At 36.6% G+C, this 15973-nt stretch overlaps 5 protein-coding genes and 2 non-coding genes across 10 annotated transcripts; 2 read left to right on the top strand and 5 right to left on the bottom strand.

The window, feature by feature from the left end:
• Nucleotides 1-515: 515 nt before the first annotated feature.
• msp-32 (Major sperm protein 32) lies at nucleotides 516-875 on the top strand (the record flags this gene model as incomplete). The annotated part of the gene is made up of 1 exon (NM_001381404.1): nucleotides 516-875. The coding sequence occupies one exon, from the start codon at nucleotides 516-518 to the stop codon at nucleotides 873-875; it is 360 nt and encodes a 119-aa protein (NP_001367755.1).
• Nucleotides 876-1551: 676 nt separating this feature from the next.
• Nucleotides 1552-3787, bottom strand: R05F9.9 (MSP domain-containing protein). Its single transcript, NM_062491.7, has 7 exons — nucleotides 3712-3787; nucleotides 3577-3660; nucleotides 3320-3493; nucleotides 2809-3000; nucleotides 2360-2546; nucleotides 2024-2054; nucleotides 1552-1977 (listed from the first exon to the last, which is right to left on the bottom strand). Exons 1-7 carry the CDS (start codon nucleotides 3784-3786, stop codon nucleotides 1836-1838), a joined length of 885 nt encoding a protein of 294 aa, NP_494892.2. The 5' UTR covers nucleotide 3787; the 3' UTR covers nucleotides 1552-1835.
• A 187-nt stretch (nucleotides 3788-3974) lies between these two features.
• Nucleotides 3975-5483, bottom strand: sgt-1 (SGTA homodimerization domain-containing protein). The gene is made up of 3 exons (NM_062492.8): nucleotides 5324-5483; nucleotides 4582-5270; nucleotides 3975-4450 (listed from the first exon to the last, which is right to left on the bottom strand). The coding sequence occupies exons 1-3, from the start codon at nucleotides 5478-5480 to the stop codon at nucleotides 4283-4285; spliced, it is 1014 nt and encodes a 337-aa protein (NP_494893.1). The 5' UTR covers nucleotides 5481-5483; the 3' UTR covers nucleotides 3975-4282.
• Nucleotides 5484-5965: 482 nt separating this feature from the next.
• R05F9.14 lies at nucleotides 5966-6115 on the bottom strand. The gene has a single exon (NR_051017.1). It is a non-coding gene; the product is annotated as an Unclassified non-coding RNA R05F9.14 (non-coding RNA).
• A 579-nt stretch (nucleotides 6116-6694) lies between these two features.
• btbd-10 (BTB domain-containing protein) lies at nucleotides 6695-13522 on the top strand (the record flags this gene model as incomplete). Of its 4 annotated transcripts, NM_170983.7 has the most annotated exons (8): nucleotides 6695-6896; nucleotides 6955-7073; nucleotides 7544-7610; nucleotides 10495-10629; nucleotides 11019-11122; nucleotides 11204-12103; nucleotides 12433-12660; nucleotides 13043-13465. In NM_170983.7, the coding sequence occupies 8 exons, from the start codon at nucleotides 6746-6748 to the stop codon at nucleotides 13103-13105; spliced, it is 1767 nt and encodes a 588-aa protein (NP_740981.1). The 4 variants fall into 4 exon arrangements, with proteins under 4 accessions (NP_740981.1, NP_001367754.1, NP_001379870.1 ...); NM_001393055.1 differs by lacking the exons at nucleotides 6695-6896; nucleotides 6955-7073 and having other exon boundaries at nucleotides 7542-7610; nucleotides 13043-13492; NM_170984.4 differs by lacking the exons at nucleotides 6695-6896; nucleotides 6955-7073; nucleotides 7544-7610 and adding an exon at nucleotides 10226-10406 and having other exon boundaries at nucleotides 13043-13522.
• R05F9.15 lies at nucleotides 8915-9050 on the bottom strand. The gene has a single exon (NR_051018.1). It is a non-coding gene; the product is annotated as an Unclassified non-coding RNA R05F9.15 (non-coding RNA).
• Nucleotides 13458-15905, bottom strand: snpc-1.4 (snRNA-activating protein complex subunit 1). Its single transcript, NM_062495.4, has 8 exons — nucleotides 15802-15905; nucleotides 15672-15756; nucleotides 15336-15623; nucleotides 15025-15285; nucleotides 14478-14726; nucleotides 13919-14236; nucleotides 13707-13875; nucleotides 13458-13661 (listed from the first exon to the last, which is right to left on the bottom strand). Exons 1-8 carry the CDS (start codon nucleotides 15900-15902, stop codon nucleotides 13555-13557), a joined length of 1578 nt encoding a protein of 525 aa, NP_494896.2. The 5' UTR covers nucleotides 15903-15905; the 3' UTR covers nucleotides 13458-13554.
• Between the last annotated feature and the right edge of the window lie 68 nt (nucleotides 15906-15973).

The raw sequence follows: 15973 nt of genomic DNA on the forward strand, positions 1-15973 counted from the left end.
CACTTTTTTGTTAACAGAACACTACCCACAATGAAGCAACACTGATCTAATGTTACCTTATCCTCACTTCTATCCATCATTTATTCTTGCCATTTATACATCGATATTTCTGTTTTTGCTTCTTCTCCAATGTAGCCATCATTTTCTTCTCATCTCTTTTTATTTTTGTTTCGTTTTATTTGTGTAATTTATTTATGTAACCACTTGTGATGGTTTGTATCTATTAATGTGTGTTTTTTTTTCTACCTCACGATATTTTACTATCGTAATAAATTAAATTAAATTAAATTAAAAATGCCGAAATGCCGAATGCCGAATGCCGGCATAATGCTGGTTTTTGGAGCGCGGCATATGCCGAAATGCCGATTTCAAAATTCACGGCATATGCCGAAAATGCCGTTTTGCCGAAAAGAAAAATGGACGGCATATCGGCATATGCCGATATGCCGAAAAAAATTTTTGGCGGCATATGCCGTTATGCCGTTATGCCGAAAAATTCCGAATGCCGCACAGGTATGATCCAGACCCAGCCGGGTACGAAGATCGTCTTCAATGCACCATACGACGACAAGCACACCTACCACATCAAGGTGATTAACTCCTCGGCTCGCCGTATTGGATACGGTATCAAGACCACCAATATGAAGAGACTTGGAGTTGATCCACCATGTGGAGTGCTCGATCCAAAGGAAGCTGTTCTTCTGGCAGTTTCCTGCGATGCCTTCGCTTTTGGACAGGAGGACACTAACAACGATCGTATCACTGTTGAGTGGACCAACACCCCGGATGGTGCTGCTAAGCAATTCCGTCGGGAATGGTTCCAAGGAGACGGTATGGTCCGTCGCAAGAACCTCCCAATTGAGTACAACCCATAGGATCTGTGAACTTGCAATACGTTCAATAAATGAAATTTGAAAGTTCAGTTTTTTGTGTCTTAAACTTTTCAGCTTTTAAATTTTGGTCCCTAAAGGAGCTTGTGTGGATCTCCAAATCGAATACAACCTTTAGAAGGCTTAATAAGAAAGTTCAATTTGTTTTTAATAGACTTCTTGTGCAATAAATCGAAATCTCCTTGTTTTTTCTGTATTGAACCTTTCAGCTTTTAAGCTAAATATGGTCCCATACGGCATTTCAGGCCATTTGAAGGCCCATATGATTTGCAGGACCCAAAGGGTCCTAGTTGATATTATGTACATATAATCATTTATTCAATAGTTAATAGAAATGCAAATTGCCAAAACGAGTTCTTCCAAAGTTCCTTCGGCTTCTCCTCCATCTCAATAAGCTTCTTCACTTCGTCTTTTGATATTCAGAGTCCGAGAGACGAGCCTGGAGTCATAGACTCCTACAACGGATTCTGAGTCTACGATAAATTAATTTTGGAATTAATTTCTGAACAGAAATGCTTTTGGACTTTTATCAACACAAAAAATTTGTTTTCAGCTCGTGAAACTACTGTTTTCCTCTGAAAAATTCAAATTTCGAGTCTACCGTTCTTGTGGGTACTGTATCTGAAAATGTTTACTCCTGGCATGTCTCAGTGTTTAAAACTTGATTATTAACATTTTTATTGAGCCATTAATGACAATAAAGTGCAGTAAAATAAGAATAAAATTATAAAACATTTGATGCCAAAAAAGTTGAAATGGTTAATGTCGCTGAATAGACTCAGCCAAATGATACATTTCCAGTCATGATGAGAACTCAACGGCTGAAATTGTAAAGGAGCAGCTGTGAGTATCGATTTTTGATTTTTTGGTGAAGAATTAGATGGAAAACTGATAGTAAAAAGTGTTCTAGCGGGGTTGAAAACAAATGATTTTTAAACGAGTGTTTTATCGTGTCATAATAGAAGCTGAAGATTCCGAAGATATAGAATTTGGAGAACCAACATCTGAATCGGAATATTTTATTTGCTTCATTGGTTTAGCCAGTAGATCATCTTGTGGTGAAGCTTCTCGTTTGATTGCAAGATTTCTGGAAATTCAGAGTTAATTTTAGTTGTAAAATATAGGAAACTTACTCATTATGCTCGTTGACTGAAGTTTCGAGTTCTGAAATTAGATTGCATTGTAGTTATGGTAGTTTTAATTTTTCGATTTTCAAGAAACTTTGCAGCTACAAAACTCACAAGTATTCCACAATTTTTCCTTAAATTTTTCAAGATTTATAGTGCTAAAAAAACTTGGTATTTCTATGAAAAAATTAATATTGCCACATTTTAGGAAATTGCAAAATACTTCTGGGTACGGTAGCTTTTAAGTTCTAGTCGTGTTGAGACCGAGTACCGTATTTTTATTCGAAATCACCGAATTTCACAACTGGCTATTAATGTTTTCGGAGCAAAAAAAAAACGTACCATCCTTATCTCTAACGAACCAACGTCCACCACTGGGACATTTGTCCCATTTAACATTTAGAAATGACATAAGCCAATCCCATGCTTCATCATCCATCTCTGCCATTCGTTCTCTATCATGATGAATTCCAGTTTTCAGACGACGATCGTATTGTTTATCCAAGACTTCTTGCCACATTATTGGTAACTGGAAAATTGGATTGTATTTATTTTTAATAGTTTTTTTTCTTGGAAAAATCGCAATATTTTAGTTGAAAAATATACATCTTTGCGTTTTCTTATGGAAAAATTGGAAATTTTCTGATAATTTTTTTGGGAAATCTTTAATTTAAAAAATCTAATTTTTCATGTATTTTCAGATGAATAAAACTCATTTTTCGTCTTTTTTCCCCGGGAAAAAACGTTTTTGTTGGTGTTTTTTTTAGAAAACGCGGTAAATCAAAACTCACATCTTTTAATAAAATTTTCTTCGCTGTTCCAAATGGGAATGTGAATTTGTTAGCCATTAATGAAACACGGCAATAAACTGGATTCGGTTGCTCCAAGTGTGGATCCATTCCGAGAATTACTGTTAGATATGTCAGCATTTTACGTTTTCGTCCATGATATGTGTGAAGTTCGCCCAATAGTGGATTACAGACCTGAAATAATTCGTTTTATACGGGGTCTGGTCTCGACACGAAAATTGTCCGTTAAGTGAAAACTGGTGTGCGCCTTTAAATAATACTGTAACTTCAAACTTTCGTTGCTACGGAATCTTCAATTTTTTCGAATTTTTTTGCAGTGAATTGACGAGTTCATGTGTTTTTTCAAACACAAGTTGTTAGTGAAAATCTATGGAAATCGATAAAAATTCTGCATAAACGAGAATTTGAAATTACAGTACTCTTTTCAAAGGCGCACACCTTCTTTCATTTTACAAAAATTTGTCGTGCGAAAATCGAAAAAATTATAGTGTACCTGAATAAATCTCTCTAAAGCTCCTTTCTTAAGTAAAAAAAGAAGAGCAGGTTCTGGATGTTTCGCACTATGATCTTTAATTGAAACACTTTCAACTTGTGATAATGGAATTCCAATATTCAATGGTTCCTGGCTGTCATCAATCGAAAGTCGAATACGGAAGCAGATTTTTTCCTAAAAAAAATTAAATTTATTTGATCATTTTTAGAGTTTTTAAAACACAATAATGCTCGTCACGCAATAAATTTTCTACTTACAGCTGAATTGACTCGAAACGTCAGTGAAGAATTAGGGAGAAGTGGTAGAGGAACGTCACCGAGAAGAATTTGTTTCGGGTACATCTGAAAATAACTTTTAAAAGAATTTAGATTGACAGAAAATTAAATTCCTACATAATTTCTATACGTTGGATCCAGATTACGACATTGTTCAGTTATGAAAAATCGAATCCTTTCGTGGCGTTGCATTCTGAATTTATTTTCAAATTTGAGGTTTTTTACAATTTAAATTGTTTAATTTAATACTAAAATATTTCAACAAAAAAATCAAAAATAAAGAAAATGTGAGTACTCCCGCGCTATCTTTCGTTTGGGTGCAAATCGATAATTTCGTGTTGGAGCGCGTTTGCAACCAGTGTGTCTGTGATGGAAAGAATATTTCGACAATATTTATTATTCGTGAAAAAAAAGAAAATTGACCCAATTTTTTGTTGGTAGTTAAAACATGACCATCTAATTAAAAACAATATTTCGATAAGGCTTGAATCGGGGGCGATTATAACATCATCATTGTAAGGGGAAATTCTGCGAGAGAAACTAAAAAAAACGAGTAACCATAAGCGACTTCGGCTTTTTCAAATCACATGAGAGCAGAAAGTAAAGACGAGAGAAGGGGAAAGAGAGAGAGAGAGAGATAACGAAATGGAAATTCGTGATGCGGAAGGAGATTGGCGGAAGAGATTATCTATTGTGGTGGGTTTGGTGGTGGTGCTCCTCCATCGGCTCCGGGGCCGAATTGGCGTCGAAGATTTTCAATAAGTTCTGGATTGGTCTCTTGCATGCGAGCAGCCATTTGCTGGCCAGCAGCCATCAAATCAGCGATTGATCCATTTCCAGACATCATGTTGTTGAACTGAAAAATTCAATATTTTAGAGCATACATCATCAAAAAACAAGCAATAATAATGAAAAACAATTAATTTTGACGGCCACGTGCATTGCCATTTCAATTAAATCTTTTATTCCCGAAAATTTGATACTTACCATATCAGAAAGTGCTGGATCGCTCATCATCTGTGAAGCAGCTTGCATAAGTCCTGGCTCGTTCATAAGGTTTTGCATGTTTGGCATTCCTGGCATAGCCGGCATTCCTCCCGGTCCTCCTCCCATGGCTCCCAAAAGCCCAGCCAATGGATTGGCACCTGGTGCCGGTCGCGAGCTTTCCAGCTCCTTCAATTTGTCTTCAGCAATTTTCAAATTATTCTTGTAACTCTCTTGATTTGGTTCAAGCTCCAAAGCCTTCTTGTATGCCTCAGCGGCATGCTCATATCTGTTTTGGCAAGAATATGCAAGACCCATTCTTCCCCAAGCTTTTGAGTAAGATGGATCAAGGGCAAGAGCTGTACGACAATCTTGGATGGCCAAATCATATTGTTCCAGGCGGCAATAAGCAGCAGCGCGGTTACAGAAGTAGACTGGATCTCTGTTGAGCTTGATGGCGGCATTGTACTTTTGAACAGCAGCTTCAAATTGGGAGGCTTTCATTAAATCGTTTCCTTCTTCTTTAAGCTTGTTAGCTTGAGAAATATCACTATCGCTCGGTGTTGGAAGAGCAGATTCTCCCTCTGGAAGTCCTTCGGCGCTCTTGAAAAGTTCGAGAATTGGGCGTGATGGTTGGAAAGCGTATGAGGCATCATCAAGACCAAACGAGTGTTCGAGACATTGAATTGCAACTGAAATTTTAATATATCTTAAGCTAAATTTATAGAAATAAATAGGAAAAAACCTTCAAGAGCTTCCGCTTGCTCGGCAGTGGCCTGATTTTGTGAAACCTTCTGGCGGATAAACTGAAGGAATGAGACAACCAAATTTTGCTCGTCTCTGGTCACAATTGGCGAAGCAGTCGGCGCATCTGGAGCAGAAGGCTTGATCTCCTCGGACATTTTCTTAAAAATAAAAATATATTTATTAAATAATTTTATATTGAAGTTAGAAAAGTAATATAAAGTTGAATTGAAAATCCATGATAAAGCGCAGATTAAAATATTCTTAAAAATATATAGTTCAAGAAATAGAAAATGGCATCGCTTAAAAATGGCATTCCGTGATTATTTTCACTCGGGAATCGCTCGCCCACTATGGGGGAGTCTACGCAAGGACAACGCAAGGACAAGGACAACATTCTAATGGAATGGAAACGATTGCCCGACTGCACCAATTCTAGTTCGAGCGAACAATGATAACTTTTGTATTCTATATTCCTTCACGTCTCCCAGCGAGCGTAATAAATTATTATTATTATTAAAAAAAAAGAGTATTAATTTTAAATGCTTAACTTAAAATCTGAATTTAAGCGCTCTATTTGCGAAATTTGGTCAATGAAGAGTGAAATATTGTAACGAGAATAAAATTGAAAAGTTTTTGAACAACGAAGAGTAAAATTAAAGATTGCAACGTCATTTTATTTCAGAATCAGTGCAAAAATTTCTGGAAATTGCGGGAATAATTTCATCAGCCTCAAAGGCACATGTCGGCCGTCACTTTGATGTGTCTCGCCACGAAAGTAAACCAAGTTCAACTGAAGAGACGGCAGACAACTTGACAGAAAAGTTGCAGCAGCGCGTAGAGTGTATTGTAAAGTTGAGAGAGTGCTAGAGAAAAAAAAAGAAGCGAGAAGCTGACTGGTGGCCCCAGGTCTCCTTCCAAAAGCCACTCATTTCCCTCTGTCGACACCCGTCAACTTAAATTTTTTGGGGCCAGAGACGTCTGGGTACCAAAAGTTTTATTTCAAGCTTGTTTTATTCGTTTTTGTTTCAAAAAAAAAGTGTGATAGTCAGGAGAACGCTGCTGTGAAATTTGTTGTTTCTGTAAAAAATGAAAAAAACAAATTGAAATCAAGCAAATTTTAATTTATTTGTTCGCAAAGTCCTTTTTCACTATGTTCCAAGCTTTCTTTTACCCAAATTTTCCGTTCGAAATGTGTTTTTTAAATGAAAACTTGTTCAAATTTGCGGAATTTTGAAAATACTTGTATTTGAATAATATTTACCCAGCCATTCTGCCTGTCATTCTTATTTTATACTGTTCAACTCCTCCCAAACTTTCACTATCTGTTTCCTAAATAAATAAAACTATATAAAATTTCGCACATTTTCAGTAATTAAACTGTCACTCTTATCATCTTCTTCGTCTTCCACCATTCTACAACATGTCTCAATCGGAAGAACAGAACAAAGACATTCCATCATCTTCAAATTTTGGAAACCCAGCAAATAATGGCGTTAATGTGCCAGATGCTCCTGCGCGACGACTCTTCGATAACACTTCTGACGAATCTGATGTTTCACTGGATAATGATGGTAAGAATTCGAATTTTTCATTCAGATTGAATAAAAATCAATAATTTATTTTTTTCAGACAAAACCGGGGCTGAAACTGACGGTTCCTCTTCAAGTCGTGGATGTCTGAAGAGCGAGAGATCTCGCAAAGATCATGCCAGCACGTCATCAACAAGAACTGTTCGTGCACCACAGCAGGTAATATATTTGTTTTTTTAATAAAAATTATCAAAAAAAAACGATATGAAGACATAAAAACCATGAAAAGTCGATAAAAATACCACAAAAGTTTTAAGTTACAGTAATTTTTAAAGGCGCACACCCGTAAATGCGGTTCTCGGTATCGACACGACAGTGTTTCGTAGATAACAAACAAGTGTGCGCCTTTAAAAAGTACAGTATTTTCAATCTCTCGCTCCTGCAGAATTTTTTATCAATTTTTTCTACTTTTTCTCACGATTCGTTAATATTTATGTGTTTATATTGTTATTTTTGGTATAAGAAACATTTTTTCGCAAAAAAACTATGAAATAAATTAACTTTAAAGCGCACACTTGTTCGTATTTCACAGAAATGTATTTTTGAGGAAAAATTGCAAACTAAAATTAAAAATTTCCGCTTTTCACCGCAATAATTCTAAAAATAGCCTCTAAATCTCATTTTTCCAGGTTTCTTGGTCATTTGGAGCTAAACCTGCGACTCCACACTCTCAACCGCCTGCCGGACTCAAAAAAGGTAAATTTCCGTTTCTTTTCTTGTTTTTGTGTGTCCCTCGTCATTGTGACGTAAATTGCTCTACGAAATTGGAAGAAAATCACTATTTCCGGCTCGTTCACCTTTTGGCAGAAGAAAAACGCTCTTTTTTTCTTCACATATGTTTTTAATGTTTAAACAAACACATATTTGCTTATTGACTCCAGATTTTTCAATCTCCAAACATCCGATCATTACAAATCGGCTTAGAGTTTTAGAAAATAACCAAAAAAGCAATTCTGCACCTGCTCAAGGCTATAATTCGTTTCTAAATTTGGATATCTGTGCAAATTATTAATAATTTCTTTTCTACTTTTCCCCACGAGATGAAAGTAACATTTTCGGATAATGGTGAGTCAAAGCTCAAAAACATCCTTTTAGTCTGATTGGGATTTAGTTGGATTTGAAAATTTAAACACGAGATTAGTTTTCTGAAAATGTGAAGACTTTTAACATTGATGTTATCTATTTTATTTCAATTTTAAATGACTTTTGTATTACATACAACGAGTCTTTGTCCTGTAAAAATGCTTTTTATTGGCGTTGAATGACATTTGACCATCTGACAAATAATCATAGATTCATAAAAAGATGAATAATAATTCTGAATTCTCGATTTTGTTTTTCTTTCGTTTGTGAACTGAAAGTTGAGTTATCTAGATCCTTTTCTATTGGGCAAAAAGTGCAAAGAGGAAAAAGCGAAGACCAAGAAGAAAATGAAAACAATTTAGAAAAGTGAACAGGTGGTCGAATGTTGCCAACTGTCCCTCTCTCCGTTTTCTTAACTTTCTTCATTTTTTCATATCTCCATCCATCGCCGAATTATTATTTACGTCATGATGACACCTCAAGGGTTCGGATTTCAAAATAAAAAGTTTCAAGAGTCATGTGGAAAAGTTGTGAATGTTTTGATGGACTCTGTGGACCATCTTCTCTGGGGTTTTCGCATCCCCAAACGACTTGGCACTTCATAATTTTGAAAAAGTGTAATTAGAATTTTGTTTATAGTCCCATACCGTAGTTTTTGCTTTAAAATGCCAAAAAAAAATTAGCTGGCGTGGTTTCTCATTTTGGAGAAAATTCAAGTGGAAACCCTAAATCATTTTTGTAATTCTACTTTTCAAGTGAGAAAAAGTTCATCTTTGTCATAAGGATTCTCCCTTGACTTGCAGCCGTTTGCAACTTCATCACAGATACTTTAAAATGTATGACCTTGCCCACTTTTATAGCTAGAACTCTACCAAAAATAATGCCTCCATCTCCTCATTCTTCCATCTCCTTCACCCACATTGTTTGAGTTTCCTCTTCTCATCAGTTCGGCTGTCCATTCGTCCACCCGTCCGTCCGTCCGTCTCCGGCTAATCTTCTTCTGCTATTTCGCATTCTTTTTGCCTCTTCTATGTTTTTTCTTCCAATCTTTCTCCCTCGTTGCACTGGGTTTGGAGGCGATTTTCCACCATTTATTTTTTTGTTTTGTGTTCCCCCTCAGCGTATATTGTAAGAGCGCCGTTCAATTTATTTGTGTTGTTTTTTTTTGAAAACAGAAATTAACTGACCCATTTCATCTTCATCTTCAATCTTTTCTCTGTAGTCGTTTACCCCGTTGAGGTTGTCTCATCTGTTTTTCGGTGTAAAGTCATGTCATCATCACTGTGACCTTTTCATTTCTCGTCTCGATTGGTAGAGAATCGGATCTTGTCGCTTTTTTTTCTTCGAATTTAACTTTTGCTAAAGATTTTTTACACTGCTGTCTGATCAACACCCAAAAAGCTAATTGTTGATATAATCTCTGATTCATCCAATTTTCTGTTTGAAAAGTAAGAAATTTCTCATCAATAACCTAAAAGTGCAATTTTTAAGGTCGATATAATCTAAGATCACATAAATAGTATACATCATCTATCTTGTTCAGTTAAAAATTGAAAAAAACCAAATTTTGTAGGTGTTTGTGAGAAAGAGAGTGTTCTATTTGCTTACCTTGTCACACTTTACTCCGCTCTATCACTATTCTAGCTCCAAAGCGAACGACAAAAAGTATTGATGATGGCACATGCACACGCATGAATTGAAAACATACAAAAACACACAGAATGTGATGATTCATTGTAAATATTAAAAAAAAATCAAAATGAAAGGCACTTTTCTTGAAAGGAAAATTCTACTCCAAAGTTTGCCATTTTGATCTTTCCAAGCTTTAGAATCTGTGTAATACAACACAGAAATTGTCACCACCATGAAATTCCCACGTGCTCAAGACAGAAAAATCTCAGCTGACACAGTCTGTGAAAGAAAGACACACTTTTTCAAGAGCAAAAGCACTTGATTAAAGTAGGACAGGAAGCGACCACCATTCCTTGCTTCCTTCCGTTCATCGTTTTTGTCTAGACCCTCCTCCTTCGTCTTCGTCTCCCATCGTATCCAGTCCGTCTTGATGATCTCTCTCGGCGTCTCTCCAGTTTTATCACATCACCACATTATCTTTCTTCAATACGTCGCTCCATTGTCATCATTATATCGTCGCATTTTTCTCTGAACCCTCTGCAAACTCTGCACTCTCCCCTGATGCTTCTCTGTATCAGCTGCGCCCCTTTTTGCGCACCCCTAGCTTGGAGGAAAAGAGGCTAGACGCTCACTTTACTTCTTCCATCTTCTTCCAACACCATATAATCATTATCCACAGCTACAAATAACATCTCCTCTTCTATTGGCTCCATCTGTTTTCTCGTTTTATAATGAGCTCATTTTCTACTTTTCCTCATTCATCATTATCCTGTTCGGGTTAGTTCTGAGTACTGTGTTGGTAGATTCAGAATAAACTAAACTTTAAAAATCCGTGTTTTTTTTTTTCAAAATTCAAATTTTTCAGTTCCTGCCTACTCCGCCACGTCATCATCATCACAAGCGGGTCCATCAGCTTCCACTTCGACAGCTCGTAAATCGTCGCTTGTGGGAGGACGAGGATCCGCGTCGTCATCTGGACACACGAGTCCGTCACCTTCTGGTAAGTTTTTTTAGACCAATAGTTTTTTTTTGTAAATAGTTTTTCTCTGCTAAAAAAAACTCAAGCAATTGAGAATGTTCTAAAACCAATTTTTGATTCGAAAAGTTTAAATTTTTGGCTAAAAAATACTGTACCTGGTCTCGACACGAGAGATTTTCTCAAATGGAAAAGTGTACGCGCCTTTAAGTAGTACTGTAGTTCTCAACTTCTCGTTGTTTGCGGAATTTTCTCTTCTTCAGATTGTCACTAAATTTCGGTGAAATCGGAGCGAAACTTTGAAAATTTGCAAAAACAACAAGTTGAAGGCTACAGTACTTCCTAAAAGTCATGTTGAGACCCGGCTTTATAATTTTTTTGTTGCAAAAATTACGAAATTTTGCAATTTTCAGAATCCCCAGCACGTAACGCAGGCTGCTCCTCTTCGGGTGAATCAAATCCTGATAGATCTCTGACAACACCTCCACTTGCTCCAGCACTGAAACATTCTGCCAAGGTATAGTCATTTAAAATATAATTATTTTTCAATACGCAATTATTATAAACGTTTTACAATTCCAAGCAATTAAATTTTCAGGACGGTCATTATCGTGGACAAAGATCAATGTCACTTGGAGGTCCTGCTCATGAAATGCTCATGTCACAATTGGGTGGCCGTCAAGGAAACACAGTCGACTGTTCACCGGGAGAAGGCGACAAAGTATGCCTTTTAGTCGATCAAACCCGATTCCTAGTCTCACAACGTCTGCTGACATCGAAACCCGATACAATGCTCGGCCGGATGTTCTCAATGCGTGCATCTTGTGGTGATTTGGGAGCTGATCTGGTTTCACCAAATGAACGGGATGAATTTGAAGTGGCTGATGGAATGACGTCATCTTGCTTCAGAGCCATTTTAGATTACTATCAATCGGGTACAATGAGATGTCCATCATCAGTTTCTGTGTCTGAACTCCGGGAGGCATGTGACTATTTACTGGTTCCATTCAATGCACAGACCGTCAAATGCCAAAATTTGCATGCTTTACTTCACGAGCTTTCGAACGAAGGAGCACGTGAACAGTTTTCACAATTTCTCGAAGAAATAATTCTACCACAATTGGTTGCCTCAACAGAACACGGAGAACGAGAATGTCATCTCGTTGTCCTTCTCGATGATGATGTTGTAGATTGGGATGATGAGTATCCACCACAGATGGGTGAGGAAACAACACATGTTGTATACTCTACACATCTCTACAAGTTCTTCAAGTATGCTGAAAATCGAGATTGCGCGAAACAAGTGCTGAAAGAGCGAGGATTGAAGAAGATACGACTTGGTATGGAAGGTTATCCAACACACAAAGAGAAGATTAAGAAGCGTTTCAATAAGGCAGAAGTCATCTATAATTATGTCCAGCGACCATTTGTACATTGCTCGTGGGAGAAAGAAGAGGCTAGAAGTCGACATGTGGATTTTGCGTGCCCTATTGTGAAGGTATGTATTTAAACGTTTTTATAACTTAATTATAACACTTTATTGCAAGTTTTGGTAGTTTAGTTCGCGTCATTTCGTTGATTTAGACATATTTTAAATACAAATAACCAAAATTTGATGCCTATCGATATAAAATGTGGCTAAAAATGATAATTTGATTTTAAAAACATTAGTCGAGGTAACAAAATTCCAATTTTTTGCAAAATTTTTAGCTAGGTTTGGTTCCCGTTTAATATTTCTGTAACTAGAATGAAGCTGATGATTTTCTGAATTTTTGCGATGAAAATTTTATTTAAAAAAAAACCATAAATTCAAATATTAAGTTTCAGTCAAAATCAAATCCATCGTTGGCAGCTGCCGCATCGGATCCACTTCCACAGCCAGCTCCACTTCAACAACAGCATCGAGTCGCAGTTTTTGGAGAAGCTGCACCGCTGGCAGCTCATAATCGAGTTGACGATCAACATTTCGTTCAACCTTTGAATCAATTAATGCAACAACAGGCACAGCTTCCACAGAATAATGCAATGTTGGGAGTTAATGTACAACAGCAACAGGTTAGGAATTCTTTTTTATTACCCGGAAGCGAGATTTTTCGGTTAATTGCTCCAGACATACGGCAACCGGTATTCAAGCGATCAAATTCTCTTTTCTTCGAAGCTTGGAGAATTTTAATACATTTTGGCATTTTTTCAAAGAATTTCAAATATAATTTCGCAGAAAAAAATTTGGAACTACAGTACCCCTAGAGGTTCACTGACAGTTGTCGTGTCGAGACCGGATACCGTATTTTTGTTGCAAAATATCAGCATTTCGCGATCAACAATTTATTTTCAAAAATTCATCTGCCGTCTTCTGAAAAAAAATATGTTTAGAAAAGCGCTAACTAATTTTTTATTAATTTTTTTGCTAAAAATTAACAAAAATGTTTAATTTCAGCACAACCATCCACTCCACTCTCCACCAGTCAATTTCCAGCGAAATGATCGTGAGGAAGAATAATTCCCAAAAAATCAATACTTTTTCCCTTGCCATCGGGTCGAATATCCTCGTCAATCGTCCACCAACTCCTGTTTCGTCGAATTCTTGTGATAACACAGATTTATGATCAACTCGAATCGAGTTTGTTGTTTTATCCCGTTTCTCTGATAAATATAATTGTGTTCCTACATCATTACGACCCATCTTCATCTACTGGTCCAAAATGCACACTCTCTCTCTCTCCCTCCCTCTTCCCCTCTTTTAACTTATCAGACACTATTGTCATGCTTCTTATTTTCCCATACCGACACACACCACTCTTGACATTTTGCAACTCTGTCCCACGACATCTGCGAATATTTAAGAATGAAAAAAAATTTTAAATTTAAATGAAAAAAAAACAACGAAAACAAAAAAAACATGTAACAAATACCAAAAGCAAGCAAAAATTCTAATAAATAAAATGTAGGCTAAATTTCATCGTCGGAATCGATATCCTCTGGAATAAGCGAATCGAATGGCGTCTCAAAAGTCTCTTCAGCACCTTCCACTGGCTTGAATATATTGAAATCATCAGCTGAAATGAGTTTTTCTTTATTTTTCATATAAATTAAATTCATACTTATGGAAGTTTCGTATTTTTCATGAATTGGTTTCAGCTGTATAGTTAGGTGAGGCCTGTGAGAAGACTCGGCAACAGGATCTTCATCGGAGTTCTCTTCGTCCGATTCATCAGAACTGTGGCATCTTCTTGGAATCTCGTGGATTGTGTTGTCGAGCTCACCGTTTTCCTGAAAATTAAATTTCAAGTGAAGAATATATTTCTAAAATTACCTTTTCACGGAAAGATACTCGTCGAGAAGATTTAAATGAAGTTTTCGTGGAGGAATTTAATGCTACTATCTCCGATTTAATTTCATTTTTAAGAGAGTCACTTTGTGTCAGAACAATATCTACATTTTCATGAATACAACTCTCTGAATTGTTCAAATCTTCATTCTTCATTATCCCTCTCAATGGTGGAATTTGTTCCGATTTTACAATTCTCGGCAAATTTATTTTAGCTTTTTTTGCGGACATCTTTCGTGACTTCTTTCTACCGGGGACAATCTTCGAATCGACATTCATCCTCTGTGCAGAATCATCCGATGTCTAAAATTCCAAAAAATTATCTAGTGATACCAGTTTATTTCATACGAATTTTGCAATTTTTGTGCCAAAAATACAGAATATATAAAATTTGATGAAAATTCCACACCAACAATAGTTTAAAAGTACAGTACTCTCCAAAGACGCACACCTTTCCGCATTTAACAACAATTTATCGTTTCAAGGCCGAATATCGTATTTTTGGCACTAAAATTTCAAAATTTCTCGTTTGTATAGTACCTACCGTTGGTTGATTATCTCGAAGAATTTCCCGTGCAAAAAGATCATCCAAAACTTCGGGATCACTGATTGGGACGGTCTTTGACTGGCGCCGTTTTCTCTTCCGTTTTCTCGATGGCAATGACGGTTCAATCGTTTCTTCCACGTTATCATCATTTTCAGCGATGTCAGGATCCTTTTCAGTTTCTTCGTCATCTCCATCGGAACTGAGAGCGTCTACTGAAGATTGTTCGTCTTGATCCACATCAAATACCTGAAAGATATTTGGTTATGCAAGCCCAGGCCTTGTTTTTCGATTAAAAAAGAAGAATTCGAAAACTTTCGTTTTCTCGAAAAGTAGTTACAATTTTTGGCTATTATTCAGAAGAAATATATATTTTTTTCTCAAATTTTGCTTCTCAAAATGGGGAATTTTTTTTTCGATATATGCTTTTGACATGTGCGGCAAATCTCAAAATTTGCCGAGCTCGGCAAATTCGGCAAATCTACTTTTTTGAAATGTGCCGTGCTCGGCAAATTCGGCAAATTTGCGGCACACCCCTGATATGCACCTTTTCAATAGCGGAATCCTCAATTGCCTTCAAATTTTTTTCGATGACTCTGGATAAAATCTCTGTTGGGTCATTCAGCGGGTTTCCAGTGATTCCAAATTTATCTTTTAATTTAGAATATTCACGGTGAATAACTCCCAACATGTCAAATTGTTCAGTCAGAGCTTTCACACGGCATAATGGATCATTTAGATTCGCTAAAACTGGAACTCCATGGCTCTTTTCATCGGTTTGGTTTGACTTGGCGTAGCAGGGATCGTGCTGGAAAAATTAGAAAATTAGAAAATTCAGGTTTTCATTTGAAAACTCGCAATCGATAGAAATGCAACGTGTTTGATGGTGTTGTTCTGGAGAAGTTTCTTGCACACCACATAAGCATCATAAATCTTCTCCACTAGCAGAAATTGTGCAAACTTTCGGAAGTTTCTTGCACAGTCTGGATTCATTCGAATTTGAACAACGTGTGATTCTTGTTGAATGAAGAAGAAAGTATACAACGAATAAAGGCCAAAAAGCCGTTCTTTCAGACTTCGTGGCATTCCTGGACAAGCTTCTTCTTCCATATATGACAAACATTGAACTAGTAGATGCTCGTTGAACTTCAAATTAAATATTATTACGACACTAAACATTTTCATAAAGTTTACCTCAATGATTTCTGAGCTTTCACTTCTTCCATTGAAAATATCCACCATTCCGCGTCGCTCGAACATCATTTTGTAGTCGTAAAATCTTAAAATAGAATTTTCATTGAATAAAAATCAATATTCCACTAACCGTACAGACTTAAATTGCAGGTATGCTCGTAAAAGCGTATCAAGGTCTTCTCGGATTCCTGCGTAGACCGGAGACAGCCCCGACGGCCCTCCCTTCGGCATTTTCTGGAAAAAACTATTAAAAAAAACATATGTGTTTATAAAGTTTTTAAAATTGAAAAAATGTCATTTCT

The sequence above is a fragment of the Caenorhabditis elegans genome, chromosome II (assembly GCF_000002985.6).
Source record: "Caenorhabditis elegans chromosome II".
In the NCBI taxonomy this organism is placed as follows: domain Eukaryota; kingdom Metazoa; phylum Nematoda; class Chromadorea; order Rhabditida; family Rhabditidae; genus Caenorhabditis; species Caenorhabditis elegans.

Bases quoted from the DNA above. Each gene is read 5' to 3' on its own strand.
- sgt-1 (NM_062492.8), bottom strand. From the start codon at position 5,480: ATGTCCGAGGAGATCAAGCCTTCTGCTCCAGATGCGCCGACTGCTTCG. The intron at 5,271-5,323 runs GTTTTTTCCTAT...TTAAAATTTCAG, and splicing joins GCAAGCGGAAGCTCTTGAAG to TTGCAATTCAATGTCTCGAA. The intron at 4,451-4,581 runs GTAAGTATCAAA...TGAATTTTTCAG, and splicing joins ATCCAGCACTTTCTGATATG to TTCAACAACATGATGTCTGG.
- R05F9.9 (NM_062491.7), bottom strand. From the start codon at position 3,786: ATGCAACGCCACGAAAGGATTCGATTTTTCATAACTGAACAATGTCGT. The intron at 3,494-3,576 runs GTAAGTAGAAAA...AATTTTTTTTAG, and splicing joins CGTTTCGAGTCAATTCAGCT to GAAAAAATCTGCTTCCGTAT. The intron at 1,978-2,023 runs GTAAGTTTCCTA...CTGAATTTCCAG, and splicing joins TCAGTCAACGAGCATAATGA to AAATCTTGCAATCAAACGAG.
- snpc-1.4 (NM_062495.4), bottom strand. From the start codon at position 15,902: ATGCCGAAGGGAGGGCCGTCGGGGCTGTCTCCGGTCTACGCAGGAATC. The intron at 15,757-15,801 runs GTTAGTGGAATA...TTCTATTTTAAG, and splicing joins CTGCAATTTAAGTCTGTACG to ATTTTACGACTACAAAATGA. The intron at 15,624-15,671 runs GTAAACTTTATG...TTTAATTTGAAG, and splicing joins AAAGCTCAGAAATCATTGAG to TTCAACGAGCATCTACTAGT.